The sequence below is a fragment of the Oncorhynchus tshawytscha genome, linkage group LG25 (genome assembly GCF_018296145.1).
Source record: "Oncorhynchus tshawytscha isolate Ot180627B linkage group LG25, Otsh_v2.0, whole genome shotgun sequence".
Lineage (NCBI taxonomy): Eukaryota > Metazoa > Chordata > Actinopteri > Salmoniformes > Salmonidae > Oncorhynchus > Oncorhynchus tshawytscha.
In genome coordinates, this window is record NC_056453.1 from 26,697,941 (window position 1) to 26,711,476 (window position 13,536).

The 13,536-nt window shown below is 45.6% G+C and overlaps 1 protein-coding gene across 3 annotated transcripts; it reads left to right on the forward strand.

The window, feature by feature from the left end:
* The first annotated feature begins 7,053 nt into the window (after window positions 1–7,053).
* On the forward strand, window positions 7,054–12,358 carry rab4a (RAB4a, member RAS oncogene family). 3 transcript variants are annotated; one of them, XM_024388141.2, is made up of 8 exons: window positions 7,054–7,192; window positions 7,628–7,708; window positions 7,877–7,991; window positions 8,653–8,715; window positions 9,036–9,190; window positions 9,592–9,687; window positions 9,835–9,979; window positions 11,244–12,358. In XM_024388141.2, exons 1-7 carry the CDS (start codon window positions 7,177–7,179, stop codon window positions 9,948–9,950), a joined length of 642 nt encoding a protein of 213 aa, XP_024243909.1. In that variant the 5' UTR covers window positions 7,054–7,176; the 3' UTR covers window positions 9,951–9,979; window positions 11,244–12,358. The 3 variants fall into 3 exon arrangements, with proteins under 3 accessions (XP_024243909.1, XP_024243907.1, XP_024243908.1); XM_024388139.2 differs by lacking the exon at window positions 7,054–7,192 and adding an exon at window positions 7,197–7,287; XM_024388140.2 differs by lacking the exon at window positions 7,054–7,192 and adding an exon at window positions 7,197–7,287 and having other exon boundaries at window positions 9,838–9,979.
* Window positions 12,359–13,536: the final 1,178 nt, after the last annotated feature.

Sequence of the window (13,536 nt, forward strand, 5' to 3'; positions counted from 1 at the left end):
GGTGTCACGACTCTTACCGAAGGTACAGTGGGTTAACTGCCTGTTCAGGAGCAGAATGACAGATTTGTACCTTGTCAGCTCAGGGGTTTGAACTTGCAACCTTCCGGTTACTAGTCCAACGCTCTAACCACTAGGCTACCCTGCCGCCCCAATTTACCAGGCCCGCCTGCTGGTTTTGCGGGATTGTTCGATGTTCGTGTGGACACGTCTGTGTGTCACGGTTTTCCCATGTGCTTGGGTTTTTTGCTGGACTGTTGAAGTCCCCCGTGTTTGGGTCATTTGTTTTGGTTGGCGTATGTTCACCGTTGTTGTGCATTAAAAGTTACCACTACCCAGAACTCTCTGCTTCCTGCGCCTGACTTCTCACCCACTACACCCCGGGTGTTACAGAATACCGCACCGCCAATATGGAGTCAGCAGGAGCAGCTGCCAACCCCCTCCCATCGATGGAGGAACGTGTCCTTCATCATACCACCGTCCTCCATCGGATAGGATTGGCGATGGACCAGACGATGGAGAGGATGGATCGATGGGAGAGGAGTGGTCTCCTCTCTGCACCTTCGGTTCCTCCATCGCTGGATCCACCTTCTCCTCCCTCCTCCTCCGGCTCCGGCGCTCTCCGTCTTGCGCTCCCAAGGGATTATGATGGAGCGGCGGCTGGGTGTCAGGGGTTCTTGCTGATGACCGTGAGGCCCACTCCCTCGGGAGAGGAGAGGGTTAGTGTCCTCGTTTCCTGCCTGACGGGTCGTGCTCTGGAGTGGGCAAACGCGGTCTGGAATGGCCCAGACTCGACGAAGGAGCACTACCCAGAAGAGCGACTGTTCCATCTTAGGCAGGAGAAGAGGAGCGTATAGGATTACGCGATGGAGTTCCGGACCTTGTCAGCTGGGGCTGGGTGGAACGACAGGGCCCTGATAGACCACTACCGGTGTAGTCTCCGGGAGGACGTCCACAGGGAGCTAGCGTGTCGGGACATCGAACTCATAGACAAGTCTATCCAGCTGGACAATCTGCTGGCTGCCCGCAGGCGTTCGGAGAGGGTCCTGTTCGTTCCACCACCTAGCATTCTCGCTCCCATTCCTATGGAGTTAGGGGGGGCCGTGCCGAGGGGTACCGTAGGAGGTGGCTCCCCCTGCACCAGCTGTGGTCGGCGAGGACACACGGCCAATCGGTGCTGGGGGGGCCCATCTGGGAGTCGAGAGGGCAGGCGGAACACTTCTCGGTCACCCCAGGTGAGTCAGCACCAAACTCACCCAGAACCCCCTGTTGGTCACATGTTTGTCTTGATTTTGTTACTTGATTTTTTTCCCCTCTTCCCAGCATAAGGCACTAGTCGATTCAGGCGCAGCTGGGAACGTTATGGATCGCGGACTCGCCTTCAAACTGGGTGTTCCGCTAGTGCCGATAGATTCTCCCTTCCCCGTGCACTCCCTAGATAGCCGGCCATTAGGGTCAGGGTCCTAAGATTCCGTGGAGACAGGAGGTTCTCCAGGGGTGGTCAGAGGAGTGTTCAGGAAGGTGTATGGAAGTTTCCATCGGTGCCCTGTCGGTGGAGAGTCCAGACCAGGGTTCCACTGTGCGCATCCCCCCTGAATATGCCGATTTGGCAATCGCTTTCAGAAAGAAGAGAGCGACTAAATTACCACCTCATCGACAGGGGGATTGTGCGATAAATCTCCAGGTAAACGCTGCGCTTCCCAAGAGTCACGTGTTCCCATTGTCACAGGAGGAGACGTTGGCTATGGAGACATATGTCACGGAATCTCTGGGGCAGGGGTACATTCGGCCCTCCATCCAACAAGTTTCTTTTTTGTGAAGAAAAAGGAGGGAGGTCTGCGTCCGTGCATTGATTATAGAGGTCTACAGTGCCTTGCGAAAGTATTCGGCCCCCTTGAACTTTGCGACCTTTTGCCACATTTCAGGCTTCAAACATCAAGATATAAAACTGTATTTTTTTGTGAAGAATCAACAACAAGTGGGACACAATCATGAAGTGGAACGACATTTATTGGATATTTCAAACTTTTTTAACAAATCAAAAACTGAAAAATTGGGCGTGCAAAATTATTCAGCCCCTTTTACTTTCAGTGCATCAAACTCTCTCCAGAAGTTCAGTGAGGATCTCTGAATGATCCAATGTTGACCTAAATGACTAATGATGATAAATACAATCCACCTGTGTGTAATCAAGTCTCTGTATAAATGCACCTGCACTGTGATAGTCTCAGAGGTCCGTTAAAAGCGCAGAGAGCATCATGAAGAACAAGGAACACACCAGGCAGGTCCGAGATACTGTTGTGAAGAAGTTTAAAGCCGGCACCCACCCCAGCCTCTGACGCGTCCACCTCCACTATGAATGCTAGAGAGGGGTCCGGGTGCACCAATGCGTGTGCATCCTTGAACAGCGCCTTCAACCTATTGAAGGCTCTGTCTGACTCTGCCGACCACCGCAAACGCACCGGAGGTTTATCCGGGGTTTTGGCCAGGTAGCGGCCCCCTTCAGCAGTGAGGTAATGGGGGCCGCTACCTGGCCAAAACCCCGGATAAACCTCCGGTGCGCCACCAAAACTCCGCCCCTGCACTTTCTTTTCGAGGAAGCTTAGTCCGGCGGAGCGTAACTATGATGTGGGGGACCGGGAGTTGTTAGCGGTGGTAAAGGCCCTGAGGGTGTGGAGACACTGGCTTGAGGGAGCTAAGCACCCTTTTCTCATCTGGGCCGACCACCAGAATCTGGAGTATATCCGGGCAGCTAGGAGACTGAATCCGCGTCAGGCAAGGTGGGCCATGTTCTTCAACCGATTCAGGTTCACTCTGTCTTATAGACCAGGCTCCCTGAACACAAAGGCCGACGCGCTGTCCCGTCTCTATGACACGGAGGATCGGTACACCGAGCCTACTCGCATCCTTCCAGCCTCGAGGCTGGTGGCACCAGTGGTATGGGAGGTGGACTCGGACATCGAGTGGGGGTTACTGGCGGAACCTGCACCTCCTCAGTGTCCGGCTGGGTGTAAGTACGTGCTGCTTGGTGTTCGGGACAAACTGATTCGGTGGGCTCACACCCTACCCTCCTCGGGTCATCCTGGGGTGGCGAGGACAGGGGCCTCCGGGGGAAGTATTGGTGGCTAGGAACGTTAGGTTTTATGTCTCTTCCTGTTCGGCATGCACCCAGAGTAAGGCTCCTAGGCACCTTCCTAGAGGGAAGTTACAACCCCTCCCCGTTCCACAACGGCCATGGTCTCACTTATCAGTGGATTTCCTGACCGATCTCCCCCCGTTTCAGGGGAACACTACGGTCTTGGTTGTGGTGAATCGGTTTTCTAAGTCCTGCCGTCTCCTCCCGTTGCCCGGTCTCTCTACAGCCCTTACAGCCCTACAGACTGCGGAGGCGGTATTTACCCACTACGGGGTGCCGGAGGACATCGTCTCTGATCGGGGTCCCCAGTTCACGTCATGGGTATGGAGGGCGTTCATGGAGCGTCTGGGTGTCTGAGTCAGCCTGACCTCCGGTTATCACCCCGAGAGTAATGGGCAGGTGGAGAGAGTGAACCAGGAGGTGGGTAGGTTTCTGCGGTCGTATTGCCAGGACCGGCCAAGGGAGTGGGATAGGTACGTCCCATGGGCAGAGTTGGTCCAGAACTCACTCCGTCACTCCTCGACGAACCTATCTCCATTTCAGTGTGTGTTGGGCTACCAGCCAGTCCTGGCACCTTGGCATCCGAGTCAGACCGAGGCTCCTGCGGTGGAGGAGTGGGTGCAGCACTCCAAGGAAACCTGGAGGGCCGTCCAGGAATCCCTCAAACAAGCCAGTGGACGGCAGAAGAGGAGTGCTGACCACCACTGCAGTGAGGCCCCCGTGTTTGTACCGGGAGACAGGGTCTGGCTCTCGACCCGAAACCTATCCCTCCGCTTGCCCTACCGGAAGCTGGGGCCGCAGTGTGTGGAGCCCTTCAAAGTCCTGAGGAGGATAAACGAGGTGTGTTATAGGTTACAACTCCCTTCCTATTATCGCATTAACCCCTCGTTTCATGTGTCTCTCCTCAGGCCGGTGGAAGCTGGTCCCCTGCAGGACGGTGAGGTTCCGGAGGTCCCTCCGCCCCCTCTGGACATTTAGGGTCTCCGGCGTACACGATACGGGCCATTCTGGACTCGAGACGCCGGGAGAGGGGCCTGCAGTACCTTGTGGACTGGGAGGGGCACGGTCCGGAGGAGAGGTGCTGTGTACCGGTGGGGGACATCTTGGACCCGTCACTGTTGAGGGATTTCCATTGCCTCCATCCGGATCGTCCTGCGCCTCGCCCTCCGGTGTTGGCGCGCTGCGGGAACCGCGTGCCGGGGGGAGTACTGTCACGGAAGGTAGCTTCCCTTCCTGTTCAGGTGGCGCTCGGCGGTCGTCGTCACCGGCCTACTAGCTGCCACTGATCCCTTTTCCCCTTTTCTGTTTATTGGTTTCACCTGTGTTTGTTTTAGGCCTGCCTGCTGGTTGTGCGGGATTGTTCAATGTACATGTGTATGTGTCACGGTTTTCCCATGTGTTTGGGTTTTTGCTGGACTGTTTAAGTCCCCCGTGTTTGGGACATTTGTTTTGGTTGGCGTATGTTCACCGTTGTTGTGCATTAAAAGTTAGCACTACCCTGAACTCTCTGCTTCCTGCGCCTGACTTCTCACCCACTACACCCCGGGCGCTACACTTGGTAATGATATTTCAATTAAGTTTCCAAAGCTTAATTGCTCTTTTTTGAGTTTTTATTATTAGTGGATATTGGCCTAATTCTGCCCTGCATGCATTGTTTGTAGTCTTCCTCTGGACATGTAGGAGAATCTTATAGAACTCTGCATGCAGGGTTTCAATGGGGTGTTTGTCCCATTTGATGAAATCTTGTTTTGCAAGTGGACCCCACACCTCGCTGCCATAAAGTGCAATTGGTTCAATGACATTTTCAATTAGTTTTAGCCAAATTGTAATAGGTATTTCAATTTGAATTCGATTTTTAATAGCGTAGAATGCCCTGCGTGCTTTCTCTCTCAGTTCATTCATTGCCTCATTAAGGTGTCCAGTTGAGCTTATTTTTAAACCTAAGTAATTGTAGTGTGTGCAGTACTCTATATATTTTGTACCAATTGAGAACTTTGTTCTAATTCCCTGAGATCTGGATCTTCTGGGGTTTACTGCCAGGACCCATGTCTGGCAGTACTGCTCTAGCAGGTCCAGGCTCTGCTGTAGGCCATGTGCTGTGGGTGACAGCAGGCATAGGTCATCTGTGAAGAGTAGGCATTTAACTTTTGAGTTGTGGAGACTAACACCAGGGGCTGAGGATTTTTCTAGAATAGTGGCCAATTCGTTGATGTAAATATTGAAGAGTGCAGGGCTCAGGTTGCAATCCTGACGAAGGCCCCGCCCCTGGTTAAAGAATTCTGTTCTTTTCTTGCCAATTTTAATGCTGCATGTATTTCCAGTATACATTGATTTAATTATGTCATATGTTTTACCCCCTACACCACTTTCAATAAATTTGTAGAACAGTCCTGTATGCCAAATAGAATCAAATGCTTTTTGGAAGTTGATAAAGCAAGCGTATATTTTGGTATTATTTTGGTGGACTTGTTTATCTATCAGGGTGTGTAGGGTGTAAATATGATCAGTCGTGTGATGTTTTGGTATAAATCCAATTTGGCTTTTACTCAGGACATTGTGCTTATTAAGGAAGTTTAGAACTCTTACATTTATAATACTACAGAAAACCTTCCCCAGGTTACTGTTCATACAGATGCCTCTGTAATTGCTAGGGTCAAATTTGTCTCCGTCCTTAAAGATTGGGGTTATGAGTCCTTGAATCCAGATGTCAGGGAAATAACCTACACTCTGGATCAAATGAAACAGTTTTAATATAGCCAATTGAAATTTTGCACTAGTGAGTTTGAGCATCTCATTTAGGATGCCATCAGGTCCACATGATGTTTTAAATTTGAGGACCTGAGGTTTCTTATAGAGCTCCTGGTCAGTAATTGGGGAGTCCAATGGATTTTGATTGTCCTTTATAGCATTTTCTAATCCATTCAACTTCTCATGAATTTGCCGTTGTTCTGTGTTTGTGTCAATTTGAACAGTGTTGTAGAGTGTTTAAAATGGGTTGTCCATATGTCACCATTTTGTATCGCCAATTCCTCTTTAGACTTTTTTAGTTTTTTCCAATTTTGCCAAAGTTGTTTGCGTTTATGAACTCCTCAATTAGTGTCAGCTGCTTGCTGTTGCACTGTGCTTTTTTGGTTCTGAGTGTTTGTTTATAAAGTTTTAAAGTCTCACAGTAATGAAGGCGTAATTCACCATTATTTGGGTCTCTGTGCTTTTGGTTGGATAGTGTTCTAAGTTTTTTTCCTTATAATTTTACAATTTGCATCAAACCAGTTGTCATCTGTGATCTTTTTTGTTTTGTTTTTTATCCATTTCAATTGTACTTCTTTGCCATTTGCCTGAATATATAGTTGATGTTTTCTACTGCCAGATTGATGAGAGAGAAGGGGTCAATGTCTGTAATCATATAGTCTACAATGCTGTGGCCAAGAGGTGAGCAGTTGGTGGATCTCCCCAAAGAGTCCCTGTAACCTACCATTGACAAAGTATAGACTCAGGCTTCTACAGAGCTGCAACAGATCCCTTCCGTTTTTGTTGACGGTGCTGTCACTGTTGTTTCTATGGGGAGACAGTTAGAAACAGTATTGCCTGTAATAAAGCTGTCCCCTCGTGTGCTCGTTAGATCAGGTAGTGTTCCTGTGCGCGCATTTGTGTCCCCACAGATGAGCACATTTCCCCGGGCCACTCATTGACCATACACAAAAAAACAAGCAGTAATAGCGGAAACAAGCGCACACATTTTCTTCATAAAATTGAAGTAATGCCAAAGTAACCAGATTTGTCTATTTTACAAGTAAAAATTATATTTCAATATAACTAGACATGCAATAATAATGAAATTATATTTAATTATATTATTGACAATCGATTTTAAAAAAATGTTGATTGATAGAGCTTTTATTTTGAAAAAGCGTTCTACGGGAAGTGAGAAGGAAAATCCAGTAGGATTCACGGCTATTAGGGATTTTTCTTCAATTAATTTCGAAGCTGCAGTGCCTCAAGAAAAACAATAGGATATTGCTAGCAAATAAAACCAGACCATTGCCATGTCTGAGACATACGGTAAGAAATCTTGATCAGTCAGGTCGCGTTACACAATAGATAGCCAGATGAGATGGAGCAGGTGTATTGTAATGCCATCAAAACAAATAGCCTAGGTGCTATGCTTTCATGTTTACTCGTTGTTGGGGGTATAGCTAGCTAACGTTAGCTAGCTGGCTAACTTTAGTTTCGCTAGAATCTCCGTTAAATGTCATCATTAATTGGTTTCTTAGCTAGCTATCTAGAAAGCCATTTGAATGTCAGACAACTAGCAAAGTTAGCTAGCTAAATGTCGACGCAAATGTAACGTTCTGCATGAAGCAATAACATAGCTTCTGTTCTGCAAGTAGTGCGCCTGTTACTTAACTAACGTTAGCCAGCTTTCTATCCAACTAGCCTAAGAATACGCTTTCTCTAATGATTTAAAATGAACTTTGTTTGTTTTTCCTCTTCTAGATTTTCTGTTCAAATTCCTAGTGATTGGAAATGCAGGAACTGGAAAATCATGTCTTCTTCACCAGTTTATTGAGAAGAGATGTAAGTTATGTCCAATTGGTTGTTTTGACATGTATTTTCTATCTAGCTATGACTTGTAGTTTATTTTAGGAACAGGCTACAATTTATGATTAACTTAAAGTTGAATACATTAACAGGCATTGTTGTGATCTAGCTGTGTGTTGTGGAATGATTTCATTTAAATCACAGTCAAAGACGATTCGAATCACACCATTGGAGTGGAGTTTGGCTCAAAGATAATCAACGTGGTAAACAAATATGTCAAACTCCAAATCTGGGACACTGCGGGACAAGAGAGATTCAGGTACTGTACAGTATGTGAGAGCATTTCACATACTTACTCCTACTGTGGCAGGGCATTAGACATTTTTTCTCAAACCAGCTTGGACTGTTTCATGCGTGCTCATCTCCAGCTGATCATTAGAGAACTTGTGCCAGATCCTTTGAACAGCAAGTAAAATGAATCATGGCCAGCTGTTGTGAGGGAGTTAATAATGTGTAGCGCAGCTAAAATTCTGAAACACTATTACTGCTCCCGAGTGGCGTGGCGGTCTGGGGCACTGCATCGCAGTGCTTGAGGCGTCACTACAGACACCCTGGTTCGGATCCAGGCTGTGTTACAACTGGCTGTGATTGGCTGTGATTGGGAGTCCCATAGGGCGGTGCACAATTGGCCCAGCGTCATCCGGGTTTGGCGGGTGTAGGCCGTCATTGTAAATAATAATTTGTTCTTAACTGACTTGCCTAGTTAAATAAAGGTTACTGAGCACCTTGAGCATTTTGTTTTGCACATTGACCAACTCCTTATCCAGCTTGGATGGCACTAAATGCTTTTATATATAGCTAACTATAGATGTAGGAGATGGAGAATGTCAATTTAATAAATGTAATTAGGATGTGTAAAATGTTTATATTTATGCACTTGTGTATTTTCAACTGATGTTACAATTGCTTTCCTCTCCCAGGTCTGTTACACGGAGTTACTACAGAGGCGCTGCTGGAGCCCTGCTTGTATATGACATCACCAGGTAGGCTAATTTACCTACTCATAGGTGATCAGGAGAGTTGAGGAGAAATAATCCTTGCCTTATTATGGGTGGACCTTCAAGGGGTATGTTGTTTTTAATAAAACACAAATCTTTCTAAAAGACAAATGTTGAATGTAGTACGTTTCAAAGCGACCTAGATATAATATGACTCATTGGTTGCACAGTGGCTCCCGATTGACTGTTTTGGAAAACACTGCTCGGACCTTCCTAAAGCCTACCGGGATTTTAGTGAACCACCAAGTCTGATTTGTATGTCTCCACTGCTCTCCCTCTCGCTCCATTGACCTGATCATCCTCAGCCGGGAAACTTACAACGCCCTGACCAACTGGCTGACAGACGCCAGGATGCTGGCCAGCCAAAATATTGTCATAATCCTGTGTGGTAACAAGAAGGACTTGGACGCAGACCGGGAGGTCACCTTCCTGGAGGCGTCTCGCTTTGCTCAGGAAAATGGTGCGTTCAGTATGAATGATGATCCCTTTACAGCTGAATTCCAAACTGCTCCCTGTGTCAAGCGCCTCAGACTGGGAGTGCAGATCCTCTATGTAGTCTAAAAAACGGCAAAACTGATCATAGACCAGCACTCCCACTCTGAGAAGCTTGATGTATATGGACCCAAATCTACCCCCTACCCTCTGATGCAGACCTGAAATCCTAATTTCTGATTGTTGCACTGCGTATACTCCACTAGAGGTCACTGTAGGACAACTCACTGGTGTGAACTATTGCCCACAAAACCGTTGCAATTCTTGTCCTCCACAGCTAAATGCTGACTAATTCTCTTGTGTTCAAATGTTATCAACATTGATGATAATCATTGTTATTATTGTGTCCTGCTGTCTTGTCTGTTTCAGAGCTTATGTTTCTGGAGACAAGTGCTCTGACAGGGGAGAATGTAGAGGAGGCCTTTGTGCAGTGTGCCAGGAAAATCCTCAACAAGATAGAGTCAGGTATCTCTGCATTCAGTGTCTTCTCACCTTAACCAACAGCAATGAAATCGTAATTTACCAACTAATCTCACTTTTTTTTCTCTCTATTTCTCTCTCTCTCTCTCTCTCTCTCTCTCTCTCTCTCTCTCTCTCTCTGTTCTCTTCCAGGAGAGTTGGACCCGGAGAGGATGGGATCAGGGATCCAGTACGGAGACGCCGCGCTGCGCCAGCTGCGCTCCCCTCGCAGGGGACAGGCCGAGAGCGCTCAGGAATGTGGCTGTTAGTGAACACACTCAGTATGCCCAGGACCAAGGTGAGACTCCTCCCCCTCAGTGCTGCCTACTGCATAGGATTCTGCTCTGTGACTTATCCTTGTGTTATCACACTAGTAACTTAATTAATAGCTCAGTTTAGTGACATCCAAAATGCTCCCTCTCAAAATAGCAGGCAGAAATACAGTTGTAGATGGTGCTTTTCACATTCGCATGTTATGTAAGAGGCAATTCAAAAGTCCTCTCTATTTTACAGTTGACTGTGTTGCATTGCATGGAGCAGGTAAAGCATTAATTTGCCATTTTGAGAAGCACCTCCATTAGCTTTAAAGATTCGGCCTTAATGCACCAAATGCTGAAACGTGGCTAGTTTTATCAGCATTATTGGTGTCAGAATCATCACATGCCCCCTTGGCGATGGGGGGTTTGAACCCTGGCTGGGCCGATTATCTGTGCCCTTAACTACTTTCTTTACCCCTCTCAAATGTTGGTACTTACATATGTACTGTCAAAACAAACAATCAGAACTAAAATAAAATATTATCACAATGCGGATCCATGTTCTTCTCAAATGGTTTCCCTGAAGTGGTTTGTAATGATTACTTTTCTATTGCTGCAAGGTGATCTCTGATGCTACTTTCACCAGTATCATCATACTGAATTCAGGGTAAAGTTAATGCCTGTGTCCCAAATGTAACTCCCAAAGTCCAGAGTTTTATTCTGTTGTACTGTATCTCCCCCTTGGGTCGGTGGGTGGGTGTGTGTGGTTGGATAGGGTCCAGGGGGCTATTTTTAGGGATCTCACAGAGAGGAAGGAGCCACCTTTGGCTATTTCTGTCCTCCAGCTCCCAAGTGCCTGATGTGTCGATGATACAGAAAACCATAGCCACCCAAAATGACTCCGCCTCTTTAGTGAGAGGGGAAGCTAAAGGGGCTCAACAGTTTTTGAGAATGATCGAATGACCCTGCTTAAAAGCTGTGTGGATGTGGCTCCACACAACTGTTGTCAATACAGTTTTCTATCTGGGCAGATACATTTACCTGAGATTTTTTTTGGTATTGTAGCAAAAAAATGCTAGGCATAAATAGAGGGGTACTATGTCTACAAAAATAAATGATCAATTCATTTGTAAATTACAGTGTAGAGTTGAGTACATGGCAAATATTGCCAGCACACAATTGTAACAAAATGTAACTATTAACCTCACGTTGACACAGGTTTCTTAGCTAAAGGGGCTAATTTACAAGATCCCCACACATTTCTGTGTGTATGGTTTCAAACCTCTTCTCTGTTCTTGTTTTCAGGCAGGTTGGTGAAGACTTCGAGGAAAGATGAGATGTAGGGAACATGATACAGGGCTCATAATGGTGGAGCGACTCTTCTCTGACCTTTTATCTTCCCAACTTCTGGATGTTCCGTCAGAGACCCACAGAGAGTCCTGGATTCCTGGCCCTACTCTGGACTGCTGAGCTTGTTCCTAGGCCCCTCAGACACAGGCAGAGAGTCCCGTTTCATCTTACTCAAGCCCTTTAATCATCTGGGCTGTATTCATAAAGCGTCTCAGAGTATGATTGCTGATATGATTTGTTTTTCCTTTTATATAATAATGAACAAGATAACAGGGAACCCAAATCCTAGATCAGCACACTAAGTCTGAGATGCTATATGATAATGGGACCTGACATCTTACTTTCACCCCTGTACTTCTGCCCTATGCTACCCATAGCATATTGCATTATGTACAGTGTTATCTGTATAAAGAACACATCATATAGTCCCTCAAAGCAGTGGTTCCCAAACTGTGGGGCACGTCCCTGTCAGAAGGGGAGTTGCAGCGATGGGACAAGACTGTGACGACCAATTGGATATCACGAAAATTGGGGTGAAAAAATGGCCAGATCAACTAGCCCAAGTTTTTTTTTTTTTTTTTTAGCTAGGTTTTTAGCCCACTGATATTGTTGTAATGTTTGAGTCACTCAGATATCACATGAACACACAAGACATGGCGGAATGTGTAGAATTGCAGGAAATTAGCTTTAAAACTGCCAACAAGGGATGTGAACAGTTCCTGTCATAGACAGTGCTTGTGCCCATAGAAATAGACAGATGTTCCCCAGTGATGGAGGGGGGGGGGGTGCTGAGTGAGTTTGGGAACCAAACTGAATATCAGGGACTGAATATCAGAATGGAATTATTAGCTGAAGAATAATCTATCAATTATGTCATGTTATAGTGAGAATTATCAATCGACACTGTCTCACGCCTGCTGGTTTCATTGACCCGTTGTTTGGGTTGTTCTTTGTGTTGATATTATTAGTTGTTGTTTTTCCCTCCCTAATTGTTATGAGTCATGTCATGCTTTTTTAATTTATTCTCAATGATATAGAAGCTCTTTTTAAAATAAAGTATTCAAAATGTATGTTTGTATATTGTTCTAAGGTGATTCCTCTTTGTTGTCATCTTTATTACTTAAGTGTGTAATATCCATTTAGAATACTTGGTAAATTGTTGTTATACCTGTAGTAACTTTCTAATTATTCATAGCTGTGTAATAGTATATTTATGGAGTTGTGTAGGTTTTGTTATTACACAGGTGGATAAACTGGGTCACAAGCTGGCTGCACGGTGAGCTACTTCCCTTTTGACACCTTGCACCAAAGTTAATATGATTGATGACAGTCATTTAATTCAATGACCATTTTCCTAATGCAGATCGGGGGGCTTTTCAGTGCACTTTGGCTGTGTTTAGAAAGGCAGCCCAATTCTGATATTTTTTTATTATTGGTCATTTGACAAATCAGATCAGCTCTGAAAAAGACCAATTAGTGGGAAGAATATCAGAATTGGGCTGCCTGTGTGAAATGGCAGGCTCCAGAATGTTATTGTGTCTGTCTGCTTAGATTGACCGTTTGCAAGAGCAAGATTGCTGTGTCGTATTAATATAGTTCCTGAGACCTAAAACTAACCCAGGTTCGATGCGACTGAAGAAAATAACCTACAATGCCACCATTGTGTTGAGATGACTGACAGAAAATCCACTGATCCCCTCTCCTCAGGGTTGGACCAAGTTCTACAGTATTTTGAAGATTGATGTTTTCGATGGGGAGAAAAGGCAATGCCAGCTACAGTTCTGAAATTGCCCATCAGTCCTCCATTATGGTGCTGTATGTCCTCTTCCCTCTTGTCCCGTTTGTTACATTTCAGAGTAGTACAGTATGGCATTTATCTGTATTTTTGTTTAATGACACGCTCCAGCAGATTTTATTTTTAAGAATTTTTGTCATGCTGATAAAATGTATGTGTATCTAGGTGAAATGCCTTTCAATCTCATTACTATAGTAGATATTTACTGGCATGTGTTTCGACAGGTAAATCAATCAAATAAGTCAAACGATTTAGTAAAAAGTAGTTTATGAATTTTGTTAAGCCTAGCACACAATGTCAAAATACTTGTACATCAAATTGCAATCTGATACCTGTATCGGCTCCGTTTGAATGTGTAAAAGCTTAAACATTTAATCATACAAAATAGTGATCTTTTTTTATCAGTTGGAGCTGGATATTTGCTCCCTCCACAGAAGTCTACCATTCATGTTG